Genomic DNA, 12829 nt, shown 5'->3' with positions numbered 1-12829 from the left:
GTAAGCACACAGTCTAAATCTCAAACCTTATTAGACTAAGCAGTATTTGGATCAAGCAGTTTTTCTCGCCCCTCTGGATGTTGCAGGTATGTTACAGTTCTTAATACACTGGCTTTCCCTTTAAGCAGGGACCAGTCTCCTCTGTTCAAGTCTTTGACTTCCCAGCATTCTTGTTGCTTCCAGCATAGGTGGGGGAGGAGAAAGGTAAAAGCATGATGCCACTGTCCCCTATTTTATCTCCTCAGTCCATGTGCCTAAAATACACTAACACAGACATGTCCTGGTGGGTTTTGCTGAGTGACAGAGTTGAGCAATCCCCCATTGTGTGATGCTTGTGCAGCCCTCTTGCAGCATTGTAAATGACTTATCCCTGCTGATTAATGGTCATTTAACACCCTCCTGTTAGTGGATCTCCTCCTTTTTTGTCACTGGAAAACTAGCAGTGGGCAACTCGCAACTAGGACTGTAGATAAATTGCAGTTAACTCATTTAACTCTCGCTATTAACTAAAAAAAAATTAATCACGGTTAATGGCAGTTTTAATCGCACTGTTAAACAATAGAATACCAATTGAAATTTATTAAATATTTTTGGATGTTTTCTACATTCATTTCAGTTACAACACCTTATATTATTTTTGATTACAAATATTTGTACTGTAAAAATGACAAAAAATAGTATTTTTCAATTCACCTCATACAAGTACTGTAGTGCAATTTCTTTATCATGAAAGTGCAACTTACAAATGTAGATTTTTGTTTGTTTGTTACATAACTGCGTTCAAAAACAAAACAATGTAAAACTTTAGAGCCTACAAGTCAACTCAGTCCTACTTCTTCTTCAGCCAATCGCTAAGACAAACAAGTTTGTTTACATTTACAGGAGATAATGCTGCCTGCTTCTTATTTACAATGTCACCTGAAAGTGAGAACAGGGATTCGTTCGCATGGCACTTTTGTAGCCAGCATTGCAAGGTATTTACGTGCCAGATATGTGAAACATTCATATACCCCTTCATGTTTGGGCCACCATTCCAGAGGACATGCTTTCATACTGATGATGGTCATTAAAAAAATAATGCATTCATTAAATTTGTGACTGAACTCCTTGGGGGAGAATTGTATATCTCCGACTCTGTTTTACCCGCATTCTGCCATATATTTCATGTTATAGGGCTCGGATGATGACCCAGCACATGTTGTTCATTTTAAGAACATTTTCACTGCAGATTTGACAAAATACAAAGAAGATACTAATGTGAGATTTCTAAAGATTGCTACAGCACTCAACCCAAGGTTTAAGAATCTGAAGTTTCTTCCAAAATCTGAGCGGGACGAGGTGTGGAGCATGCTTTCAGAAGTCTTAAAAGAGCAACACTCTGATGCGGAAACTACAGAACCCGAACCACCAAAAAAGAAAATCAACTTTCTGCTGGTGGCATCTGACTCAGATGATGAAAATGAACATGCTTCGATCCGCACTGCTTTGGATGGTTATCGAGTAGAACCCGTCGTCAGCATGGATGCGCGTCCTCTGGAATGGTGGTTGAAGCATGAAGGGACATATGAATCTTTAGTTCGTCTGGCACGTAAATATCTTGCCAGCTACAATAGTGCCATGAGAACGCCTGTTCTCACTTTCAGGTGACGTAAACAAGAAGCGGGCAGCATTATCTCCTGCAAACCTAAACAAACTTGTTTGTCTGAGTGACTGGCTGAACAAGAAGTAGGACTGAATGGACTTGTAGGCTCTAAAGTTTTACATTGTTTTATTTTTGAATGCAGTTATATTTTTGTACATAATTCTACATTTGTAAGTCCATCTTTCATCATAGAGATTGCACAACAGTACTTGTATTAGGGGAATTGAAAAATCCTATTTTTTTTGTAATTTTTACAGTGCAAATATTTGTAATCAAAAATAAATATAAAGTGAGCACTGTAGACTTTGTATTCGGTGTTGTAATTGAAATCAATGTACCGTATATACTCGTTCATTAGCCCGTTAGTTTATAAGCTGACTCCCCCCCAAAATGGATAGGGTCATACAGTTTTTGCTATTTTTACCTTTCATAAGCCGACCCTGTATTTCAGGGGTTGGAAAACTTTGGCTCCTGGCCCATCCGGGTAAGCCACTGGCGGGTCGGGATGTTTTGTTTACTTGGAGCATCTGCAGACATGGAGCCCCTCAGCTTCCTGTGGCCACGGTTCGCCGTTCCCAGCCAATGGACGAGTATGTACGGTATTTGAAAATGCAGAAAACATCCACAAATATTTAAATAAATTGTATTCTATTATTGTTTAACAGTATGATTAATCGTGATTAATTTTTTTAATCGCTTGACAGCCCTACTCACAACATATTTCAATAATAGCACACTAACAATATACATATTTTGGCAGAACAATTGGTTTTAGCTTACCATGACCTTTCATATGATATCTTACATGGCATGCTTTGTATGAAATATAATTATACGAGAGGGGTGGATATGGGGTTTCCAGGGTGATGCTTTGAGATACAGAGTGCCACCTTGTACTTTTGAAAATTTGTTTAAAAAATAAAATGGGCTGATTACATTTTACATATCAAGCTCAGCAAACAGAATTTTTAGAGTGTCTTATAAAGTTCAGTTTTCTATATGAATTACAGGTAGCTAATGTGAGACATCTGTGACGAGATCCCCCTGGGGTGCAGCCTGGGACTGTGGGACCACTGTGCCCCCTTAACTCTTTCCAGCCTGGGCTGTCTCTCATAATGCCTTGCTAGTGACCAGCAGCAAGCCCCTCCAGGCGCTGTGATCACTCAGCACAACAGTATGTGGAGCCTCACACACCCAGCTAGATTGCATGAATGCTCCCAGAGCCACTCATGAAGCACACAGAGAACGGCACCAGAGCCAAATCCCCCCAGCTCCCAGCACTGTACCTCAGGAATATACCGTCTTGCATTACTCAAGATGGGCAGTGCAGATTTATTAATTGGTTCACCACTTGAGCAATGGAAAGTGGTTGTACACCAGCCTTTGCAACACCTGAGATTTGCCACACACTTCATACAAACTCACCGGTAAAGTTAAACAAGTTTATTGACTATAAAAGGTAGATATTAAGTGATAGGCGAAAAGTCAGAGTTAGTTACCAAAAGAAATAAAATATAATCATGCAGTCTAAACTCTCAATTCTATTAGACAGGGCAACAACTAGATTAAGCAGTTTTTCTCACCACACTGGATATTGCAGTCCTTAGTATACAGATTTCACTCTTGAAATCTGGGCCAATCTCCTCTGTTGGAGTCTTGTCTTCTCAGTGTCTTAGTTGCTTGCAGCGTAGGTGGGGCAGGAGAAGGGCCCAGTATGTGTCCACTCTCTGTTTTATACCCTCAGTCCATGTGCTTGGAAAACACAAGTCCAGGCATGTCTGGGGGCATTGCTGAGTCTCCAAGCAAGGTTGAGCAATTCCCCTGGTGTGGCCTCATGCAGGTGAGTCATTGCATCGTAGCTCCTTTGCTGGACAATGGTTGTTGATGGATTGATTGATACCCCACCGGGTATTGGCTACTTTCCTTGCTGTTGCCTCTGGGGAGCTAATGTCTGGCTGATTCCCCAACTTACAGCAAGTTTTAGTGACCACCATACAACACAATTGTCATAACTTTATATGCATTAATGATATACATATATGGATAGAGAAATTACTTTCAGCAGGTCATAACCTTTCCCCGATACCTTACAAGGCATGCTTTATATGTAAGATCACGATTATATAAAATGAGGAATATGGGGGTTCCAGGATGCTCCCCCAAGGTATAGAATGTCACAACATCATTCACTATAATGTGTTGGTAGGAAATATGTTTTCACACCAAATAAAGTGGCCATGCTAATTCTCAAATAGACTTCTCTATTTAAATTTGTGTTCTATGAAGATCCATTTAACTCACTTTTGACTCTGCCACTTATGAGTAATGTGGTCATCCTAAATAGGTGACAGAAAACTTAGAGCAATCGCAGACGTGCATCACTGCGTAGTCTCTCTACTGTAATGTCTTTGGGTTTTCTGTGCATATTTACAGATGTTCGTATCTAATGGCAATGTTCAGTATACAATTTTTCATGATTATGAATTATATATGTTTTTCCTCACAGACTAACTTTCCTGAAATGATGAACAGATATAAACAGCTATTGACCTACATACGGAGTGCAGTTACAAGGAATTACTCTGAAAAATCCATCAATTCTATTCTTGATTATATCTCCACTTCCAAACAGGTTAGATTACCATTCCTGTAATGTTGGTGGTCCTCTTCCACCTATCCATTTTTTGCATGGACTTTTTGCCTTTTGAAAACCTGATTCTTGGTATAATTGGAGAAAAATTATAATACTACATTTGTTACAGTATGCTAAATATTGTTCCCCACAATTTATTGATCGTGTGTTAAAAATAACTTTAACTTTAATGTCATCTACACAAGATTAAAACAGGCTAGAAACTACTTAGTATCTCTTACCTGGGATTTCTGTACAGCTAAATGTCACAAATGACTTGTTTTTCAGCGAAGTGGCTACCACCATCAATAGGTTCTCATAAGTAATTTGTAATTAAAATAACTCTGTATACTCATTAATTTTGCATTCAGATACGGTAAGAAATGTACCTATCTTTCAGACTAGTAAAGTAAGCAGACTAGGTACATAGTACCAGATCCATGGCCAAGCTCTGCTCTCTTTGTGCTACTGGAGCAGCATAAAGAAAGAAGAAAGCTCCCCTGAGCTCCTAGCTGGGGATACCCAGCATGTGGAGAATTGCCAGCACACAGAGTTAACTTCTATGCCTTCGTCCCCTCCTGCAACACATGGGGAGGGACAGGTGAAGTGACTGAAGTGTGATATACTCTGGCAGTTCCAAGGATGGGTAGCCTTAGGAGCATACCTAGTTGGCAGTTTAGAGTATCTGTTCTAAGTTGTGCCAGGAGCTAGGAATGGAGAGAATCAGGGACTCATACCTGCAACCTAAAAGCCACTGGGCCCCTTCCCAACTGTACCCAGCAGATAATCTGGCCATTAAGTGTACAGAAAGTTTCTCTCTCAACTTTCTAGATTATCTAATTTTTAAGAAAATGCTATTAAGCGCTCTGCAATTTTGGGTGTTACAGTTTGTTTCCATACAGGAACATCTTCTGGTCTGCTCTGAGCAGAACAGACAGACATTTTTTCTTCTTATTTCATGCAGTATTTGGATAGGAGGGAGAAAATATCTTTTATTGACCCCTTCCCCTCCTATCCTTTTACCCTTGTTGGTCTCTCTTTTTTCAGTTTCCAGTAACAGTAATGCTAGCTTTCTGTTAGTATTTTTCTTAGATACTTACATTACAATGATTTTATTATCTGCTTAAGATGGATAAGTAGCTTTGGTTCTTCACTAATATGATAAATTGCAGATTTTAAAACCTTGTGCAACTTATTTTGAATTAAAAGCTTACATCCGGGTGCTTCTAAATGCTTTTGTCAGTTCCAAACTTCAGTTAAATCTTCTATTTTATGATAATACTGTTGATTATTTATTATGCTTAAATTTTGTCATTTTAGTTGCAATTTCTGCTATTTATTTATAAGTAATCGTTCAATAAGATGCAGATTTCTGTATCTTATTTGTGTTGAAGTTCAAACATGCACTTTTAGTTTGTTCAAACTGACTATATTAACAGGTACAAATTTGCTGTTTACAATTATAGAATTCTGATTTTTTATGCCAGATGGATTTGCTTCAGGAATTTTATGAAACAACACTTGAAGCTCTGAAAGATGCTAAGAATGATAGATTGTGGTTTAAGACAAACACAAAGGTAAAATATATAAATAACGTTTAGTTTTATTTTTTGCTTGCTATAACTTCCTTAAATTGCAAGTCTAAATTTTATAAATTCCAAAATCCTAATTGTCCTAATGGCTTTAATTCTTTAATCACAGCTTGGCAAATTATATTTAGAACGAGAAGAATATGGAAAATTACAGAAGATTTTGCGCCAGTTGCATCAGTCATGCCAGGTACAGTAGAGTAGATATTTAAAAAAAAAACCACTTTACTACCCCAAAACTACATGTAAAATCATTCACTGTAACTTTGTATTTAGTACTAATTTCACATCCAGTTTTCAGGCCATGAGAATGGCATATCATTCTACTTTGTAAATAGAAATTAAATCTAATGCTTGTTTTAATTCCTTATCTGTTTTGTAACTTGAAATAAAAATGATAGAATAGTTAATTTCTGGTAAAAAGATGAATTTTCATAACCAGCAGACAGTAACTGCATTATCATTACATTTCACTTGGGTGCGGGAATGAGAAGCATTTGTGAATTATTATTCCTTCTAATGTATTATTAAAATTAATACAAACTATTTGGGGGGGAAAAACTGTATTTAAACCAACAGAGAAGCAAAAATTCTAAATGAAGCTTAACCGTAGGAGAAAACTATGGTCTTTACTTCATTGTGGAAAAAATATATTAAGCCACATGCATTGGCCAAATCAGCCTCCAGCTTTGCCTATCCTCTCCATCTTTATGCTCAACAAAGATGATGTACACCTGGGAATCTGGCCCATTATTAGCATGAATGCTAATGGTCATGAATACATCACTGCTCTATTGCAGTGGTTACGTGGCTTTAACTTTTGTATACTGAAAGAAATTCTTAAGATATGAAATGTACAGAAGGTCAACTCTTGAAGTCCTTACTCAAGCAAAATTCATAGTAAAGTCAGTATTTTTACCCAAGTGAAAAACTTCAGAACTTGGTCCATGCTGGCTTCCTTGAACATAATGTTTTAATTTCACTGGTTGTATTAAAAATATGGTATTTGGAAACTTCCTTATTTTTGGCAGGAGATTTCTGAAAATATTTAGTAACACACTTTTATATTAGTAGAATGGTGACCTCAGCATTATTTCAAGATTCACAGTATTCATTATTACTCTTTCCTAGACTGATGATGGAGAAGATGATTTAAAAAAGGGCACCCAGCTATTGGAAATCTATGCATTGGAAATTCAAATGTATACAGCACAGAAAAATAACAAAAAACTTAAAGCACTATATGAACAGTCATTGCACATCAAGTCTGCCATTCCTCATCCACTGATCATGGGGGTCATCAGAGGCAAGTTGTTTTTATATTACTACTTTAAAATTCCTTTGTTCAGACCAGTGTCACTTAAATTAAAAAATATCTTACTTTTTTATGTTGTTTCAACTGAAAATACGTTACAGAAAACGTTCCAAATATCTGATCTCATTGAATTGCATTGGCAACTAAAAAAGCATTAGGATTCACTGGAAGTACATATTTAATGGCCAGTAATGGTTGAATGAATTGTAGTGAGGGCATGTACCATGTCTGAAAGCACCTTTCACCAGGATATGGCTATCACTTGTCTCCTCTGCTGACAGGAAACCTGCCAATTAGAGCAGTAAAAGGAAAATAATATTTCTCATTTGACTTTCTAAATAGTTTTTCTAAAAATATGTTGGATAGTTCCCATAAATAGATAATGTTGCTATGTATTCTCTTTGAAGTTTGTCATTGGGATAAATTCCAACTGAGTAAATGTATTAATTGCAACTTTTTAACAAAAAGGTTGCAAAGGTATACTTTTCTTTATAGTTACTGAGGGATCTTAGGAGTGGTTATTTTTAATAATATTTGAATTGGAAAACCAAAAAAGAAGTTGCTGCCTTACATTGATGTGCTAATGCTTTTTCTCAGCAATTTTAATGAATTAAAAAAAAAACTGAAAATAGATTCAGGAATCAGTTTAGACATAGCATGGTACATTTAGTAGAATCGTTCTGATAAATGGCTGCAAGCACACAGCTTCTCCTTTCATCATTGTTTTCTTTTCAGAATGTGGAGGCAAAATGCACTTAAGGGAAGGAGAATTTGAAAAGGCACACACTGACTTTTTTGAAGCATTCAAGAATTATGATGAATCAGGGAGTCCTAGAAGAACCACTTGCTTAAAATATTTGGTCCTAGCAAACATGCTGATGAAGTCCGGAATAAATCCATTTGACTCTCAGGAGGTATACTTATAAATGTGCACAAGTCGGCTTAGCTACTGCTTTTCCCGTTTAATAGGGAAATTGGCATAAATAGCTTTTTTTGCTACCTAAATGTACTTATTATGGTTTCTGTTCTGTGTAGGCTAAACCATACAAAAATGATCCAGAGATTCTAGCAATGACAAATTTAGTAAGGTAAGATATTTTATTTTTCCTGAAGGGCAAAGTTACTAACCATGAAACAGATATTTTTGTTTTGTTTTGTTTTGTTGAAAATAATACAAACAGACTTTTTCATAGGTATCAAACCAGCATTTCGGTTTTGGATTTTCAATGTTTCTGTTGTTCAGAAGCTTTCTGTTTAGTGTGATCTATATCAGTAATACTCAGACTGAGGCTCACGAGCCGCAAGTGACTCTTTAATGTGTCTCCCGCAGCGCTTTGCAGCACATGATATTAAAACACTGTGTGATTTAATCAGGATGCTTTCACTATGTTATTAACCAATTATTGTTGATAAAATAATAATACTTGGTCAGTTATTTTGGTGTGAGAGTTTGTGTGTGTATGTATATGTATAATATATATAAAACTAAATATTTCCCCTGATGTGCTGTTTAAATATGAATATATAGTACTAATAGTAAATGAAACAATGAATTCACACTATTGTGGCTCTGTTGGGTAATGCTGATTGCTAACTTGGCTCCTGAACCACTGAGGTCTGAGTATCACTGATCTATATAAAATTCTCTACAGTACGAGTTTAAAAAGACCACACTGAGAACATATACTTTTTTGTTTTACATCTAAAACAGTATATCAGGCTGAATTCCTATCTGGTGTCATTAATGTTATTGTTTTTCCGTAAAGGCAAGTGTCTTCCAAATATCCTAATTCTGAATCATGAGATTTTACTTGCAAGACTGGGGAACTGACTAAAAAGATGTTCTTTGAGGTTTGAACATCCGAGAGATCACATTTGTTTGCTGATTTTATGGCTAAATTGTCTCCAACTATCAGCTATATTTACTGTGATTATCTAGTGAAAATTTGACTGAACGTTGTATTCAGAAGCAAGAATTATCTTTATAATTGTTATGATTATATTTAATTGTATTTATTGCATATAAAGGCTGCAAATTTTATTCTTTTCTTTCCATGAGCTGATCCTTCTCTCTTATAGTTCACCATAATATTAAAAAGAACATTCACAGGGTTTTTTTTTCTTTAGGAAATAACATGAGTGCTCTTTTTTTTTTTTTTTTTTTTTTTTTTTTTTGGTGGAAGTTCAGTATACTGCATGATAATAGAAGCCAAGATATTACTAGTCCTGGAATAGAGGGTATTTAAAAATGTTTACAACTGCATTTGTCAGTGAGTTTCAAGGCATTTAGAGTTTCCAGGATGGCCAAAGCTGACTATGCAAATTCAAATTTGGTCATTTAGAGTCTGATTTTTTCAGAGTTGCTGACCACATGCAAATCCAGTGGCAGCTGGGAATGCCCGGGACTTCTGAAAATCAGGCCCATTAAGCTTTCCTTGAAGGTTCATATGGTATGTTATATTAGTGGGATAATTTGGAGGCATTGATGTGCAGTATTTTCACACATCAAGGCATGTGTGCCAAAGGAGTTTTATGGCAGGGTTTTTGGAATAGAGCTTTCAAGTCTCAAATCCTGTGGGCATGTGTCCCCCTAAGCATATGAAGATCTAAAGTGCTACATGGCTTTTTACAGAGAATGTGGTCAGCAGTGTTTAGGCCCTAGGGTATCAAGACCATCAACTTATGTAGATTGTATTGCGACAGTTCTTTCATGCTTTGCTGTGAAACCAATCAGGTCATGTCCACCATAAGCAGCTTCTCTCTTGATAAATAAGAAGCAATCTGTGTTCAGTTTTCTTTTGCAGTCAAAAGATGGGGAATTCCTCTGTCCAAATATTGAAATATATAGTTAACACTCTGGGCCAAACATTGTTCAGCTACAACTACTGTTTGCTATCAGCTGCTCAAAAACAACAACACTCTTTCTGAAGTCAGAGGCATATGCATTATTGACTTAATGATAAATAAAGGATCTGGCAATCTGTGGAGGGATTTCTTCAGAGAATTTCAATTCCATATACGTCCTTTCTACTTTAGCTTCATGCTTTCATGTAAATTTGAGACAGAAGGAACTCCCATGGGCTTTAGCAAGCCTGCTTTCAGTCATACTACCTAATTTATATTCTTTATCTTTACATCTGAGTATATTTTTCTCTCAAAAATATGAAAGCAAGTAAAAAAATATAGCACAAATTACAAAGCTGCAGCAGATAACATCAATTTTGTTAAAGTTACAATGGTATTCTTAATTTCTACTATAATTAGAAACTAAATTTGCATTTAGATTTTCTGGGGAACTTACACATTTTGTACATTGTAAAACAACTTTGTTTGTGGGGTGCCCTTTGAAATTTTATATGTAATTTAAATGCCATTTAATTATGAGATGTTTCATATCAGGTTTATCAACTACTACAAACATTTGCTTCTGCATTGTTTATTGTCTCCTCAGAGTTGATCCACAATGAAGTCTAATGCTGAGGTTATAGCATCATAATTATTTTGTCATAGAGTTTGATGTGTATAAGCACAAAGATTACTTTGCTGTAGGTTCGGTCAGAAAGAATATCCACACTATGAAGGAGAAAATCATTACTAAAACACACACATTCACAAACATAATTAACAGCAATTGAATGCATATACAGGACAATACATTGCTGATGCCTCTTGGCACTTAAACACATGAGGTTCCAATAAGGTGCATCAGGACACATCCATATTAACATAACAAAACAATTGAGTAACTTTGAGTGACTATATTTTTAGTGTTTTTAATAGGATAACTTTTTAAAATATAAATAGTTCAAGACCAATTTATAGTTGCAAAAGGGCAGAACATTCATATTAAACTTCTGTGAACACTAACAAAATATGCAGTAGAAGAAATGAAGGAGCTACAGTGTTATCTTAAGATGCATGTTTTCAACACCCTTTTATCTTAAGCATCCTCAGTTTCTAACTATCAGAAAGATTGTGACTGTAATTCTTTGCTACCAATATTTAATATACTTCTTAGTATGTGGAAACTGGAAATCTTATCCTGATCTGAGACTTTTTTTACTTGACAAAACTGTAATTCACTCTTCTCTCTCGTTGAAGTGCCTATCAGAATAATGACATCACTGAATTTGAGAAGATTCTGAAAACAAATCACAGCAACATCATGGACGATCCCTTCATAAGGGAGCACATTGAAGGTATGGTCACAGGAAGTTGTTGTCACAGTTCAGGGCAACTGCACCTGTGTTTCCCCTGAGTGGGCACCAGCTTCAGGCTTCCAGCTTCCTAGTTTTTGCCTTTCTGGATGGAGACCCGTGTCTCTCTCCCTGCAGACCAGGGTATTTCCAGGCTGCACGGTTCCCTGCCTTCACTATGTTCTTCCCAGCACAGGCAAGTTGCCCAAAGGCACGTGCTTGCTTTCTCTTCAGACATGGTTAACAGGTGTAATTGCTACAGTACCACACAGTTCTTTGTGTGCACGCCTATTTTTTTATTACCATAAAAAGCAATACAGAGAAAGCATATTAAAAACAATAAAGAACCTACACCCATGCTAATAAGCTTACCAGATGTTACTCTAACATTGATTCTGGCAGGAATCATCCTTCATCCCCTTCTCCCCCCACCTAAGGGGATTCAGCTTGTGGTTACAATTCATTATAGCTTAAACTCTGAACTAGCACACTCATAAGATGTTTAGTCCACCGTTTATACAGTTCAGGGGTCTTTGACCTGGAGTTTCTAGAAGCATGTTGACCGTGGGCTTTCCTACCTTGAGGCTACCTTGAAAAAGGAGGATTCAAAGTGAGTCATTTGCATCCACTTCACAGGTATTGGTCCAAAAAGTCCTTTGAAGTTCCTAATGCCATCCAGAGGTTGCATTAGTCAGTCTCCTATAGAAGATAGATACACTCAGTTCCACAGGAACACAAACAATTGCATTTTTAATACAGTGGACCCCAAAGATGTTAAACTTAATTTAAAGTTTAGCTTCATTCAGTGAACATCATTCAGGATACTGTCTGTCTGTCCTAGTTGTAATTCTGTTTTTTCCCTTACTTGTTAAGATATATTTCTTCTGCACTGGGAGAATAATAAAAAATAAATGTTCCTTATAAGATGTTATTGCTGTGAACAATACAGTTAGTGTTTAAAAACTCTATCCTTGGAAGTCAGGGTTAATGAGATGCTTTGCTATATAACTGTGAAAATTACCAAAACAATAGTTGCTTTGGGTAAAAGGAGCACACTTGCAACCAGATTTATGAACAAAAACAGCAGCAAACCTAGAGCCTCATCTATTTGAAGTAATGGAAAAACTACAGTTGACTTCAGTCAGCTTTGGATGCGGCTCCTATTGAGGAAAAGCATGTGTGCTTAACAGCTCATGAGGGCAATCTGAATATGACTAAAACTGTTATTCGTAAAAGATATATAATTGCATGGAAGTTATTGGGTCAGATCCTATGATGCAGCCAAACTATGCAGAATGTGATGGTATCTTAAAACTCAATCTTTGTGCTCCCTAGTGGTGCTCTGTATAAGTCATCCACCCTGTGTTGTATTTTGAGGGCATAGTATAGGGACCCATCAGCCACCCCCCCTTTTTTCTCAAGCCATACTCCATTTTCATTGCTACACCAGAAGCA

General features: G+C 36.6%; 1 protein-coding gene across 2 annotated transcripts in view; it reads left to right on the top strand.

Moving 5' to 3' along the window:
• Positions 1-12829, top strand: part of COPS2 (COP9 signalosome subunit 2) — a 46729-nt gene that overhangs the window by 28780 nt on the left and 5120 nt on the right. The window contains exons 4-10 of one of the 2 annotated variants that reach the window (XM_065411652.1): positions 4149-4274; positions 5762-5851; positions 5976-6053; positions 6995-7169; positions 7914-8092; positions 8214-8266; positions 11280-11377. In XM_065411652.1, the coding sequence (XP_065267724.1) occupies positions 4149-4274; positions 5762-5851; positions 5976-6053; positions 6995-7169; positions 7914-8092; positions 8214-8266; positions 11280-11377 (799 nt within the window). Of the gene's footprint in view, positions 1-4148; positions 4275-5740; positions 5852-5975; positions 6054-6994; positions 7170-7913; positions 8093-8213; positions 8267-11279; positions 11378-12829 lie in introns of both variants that reach the window. The other variant, XM_065411651.1, reaches the window with a different exon arrangement.

The sequence above is a fragment of the Emys orbicularis genome, chromosome 10 (genome assembly GCF_028017835.1).
Source record: "Emys orbicularis isolate rEmyOrb1 chromosome 10, rEmyOrb1.hap1, whole genome shotgun sequence".
NCBI lineage: Eukaryota > Metazoa > Chordata > Testudines > Emydidae > Emys > Emys orbicularis.
Note: the sequence above shows the minus strand (reverse complement) of the source record. Positions and strands in the feature narration are given on the sequence as shown.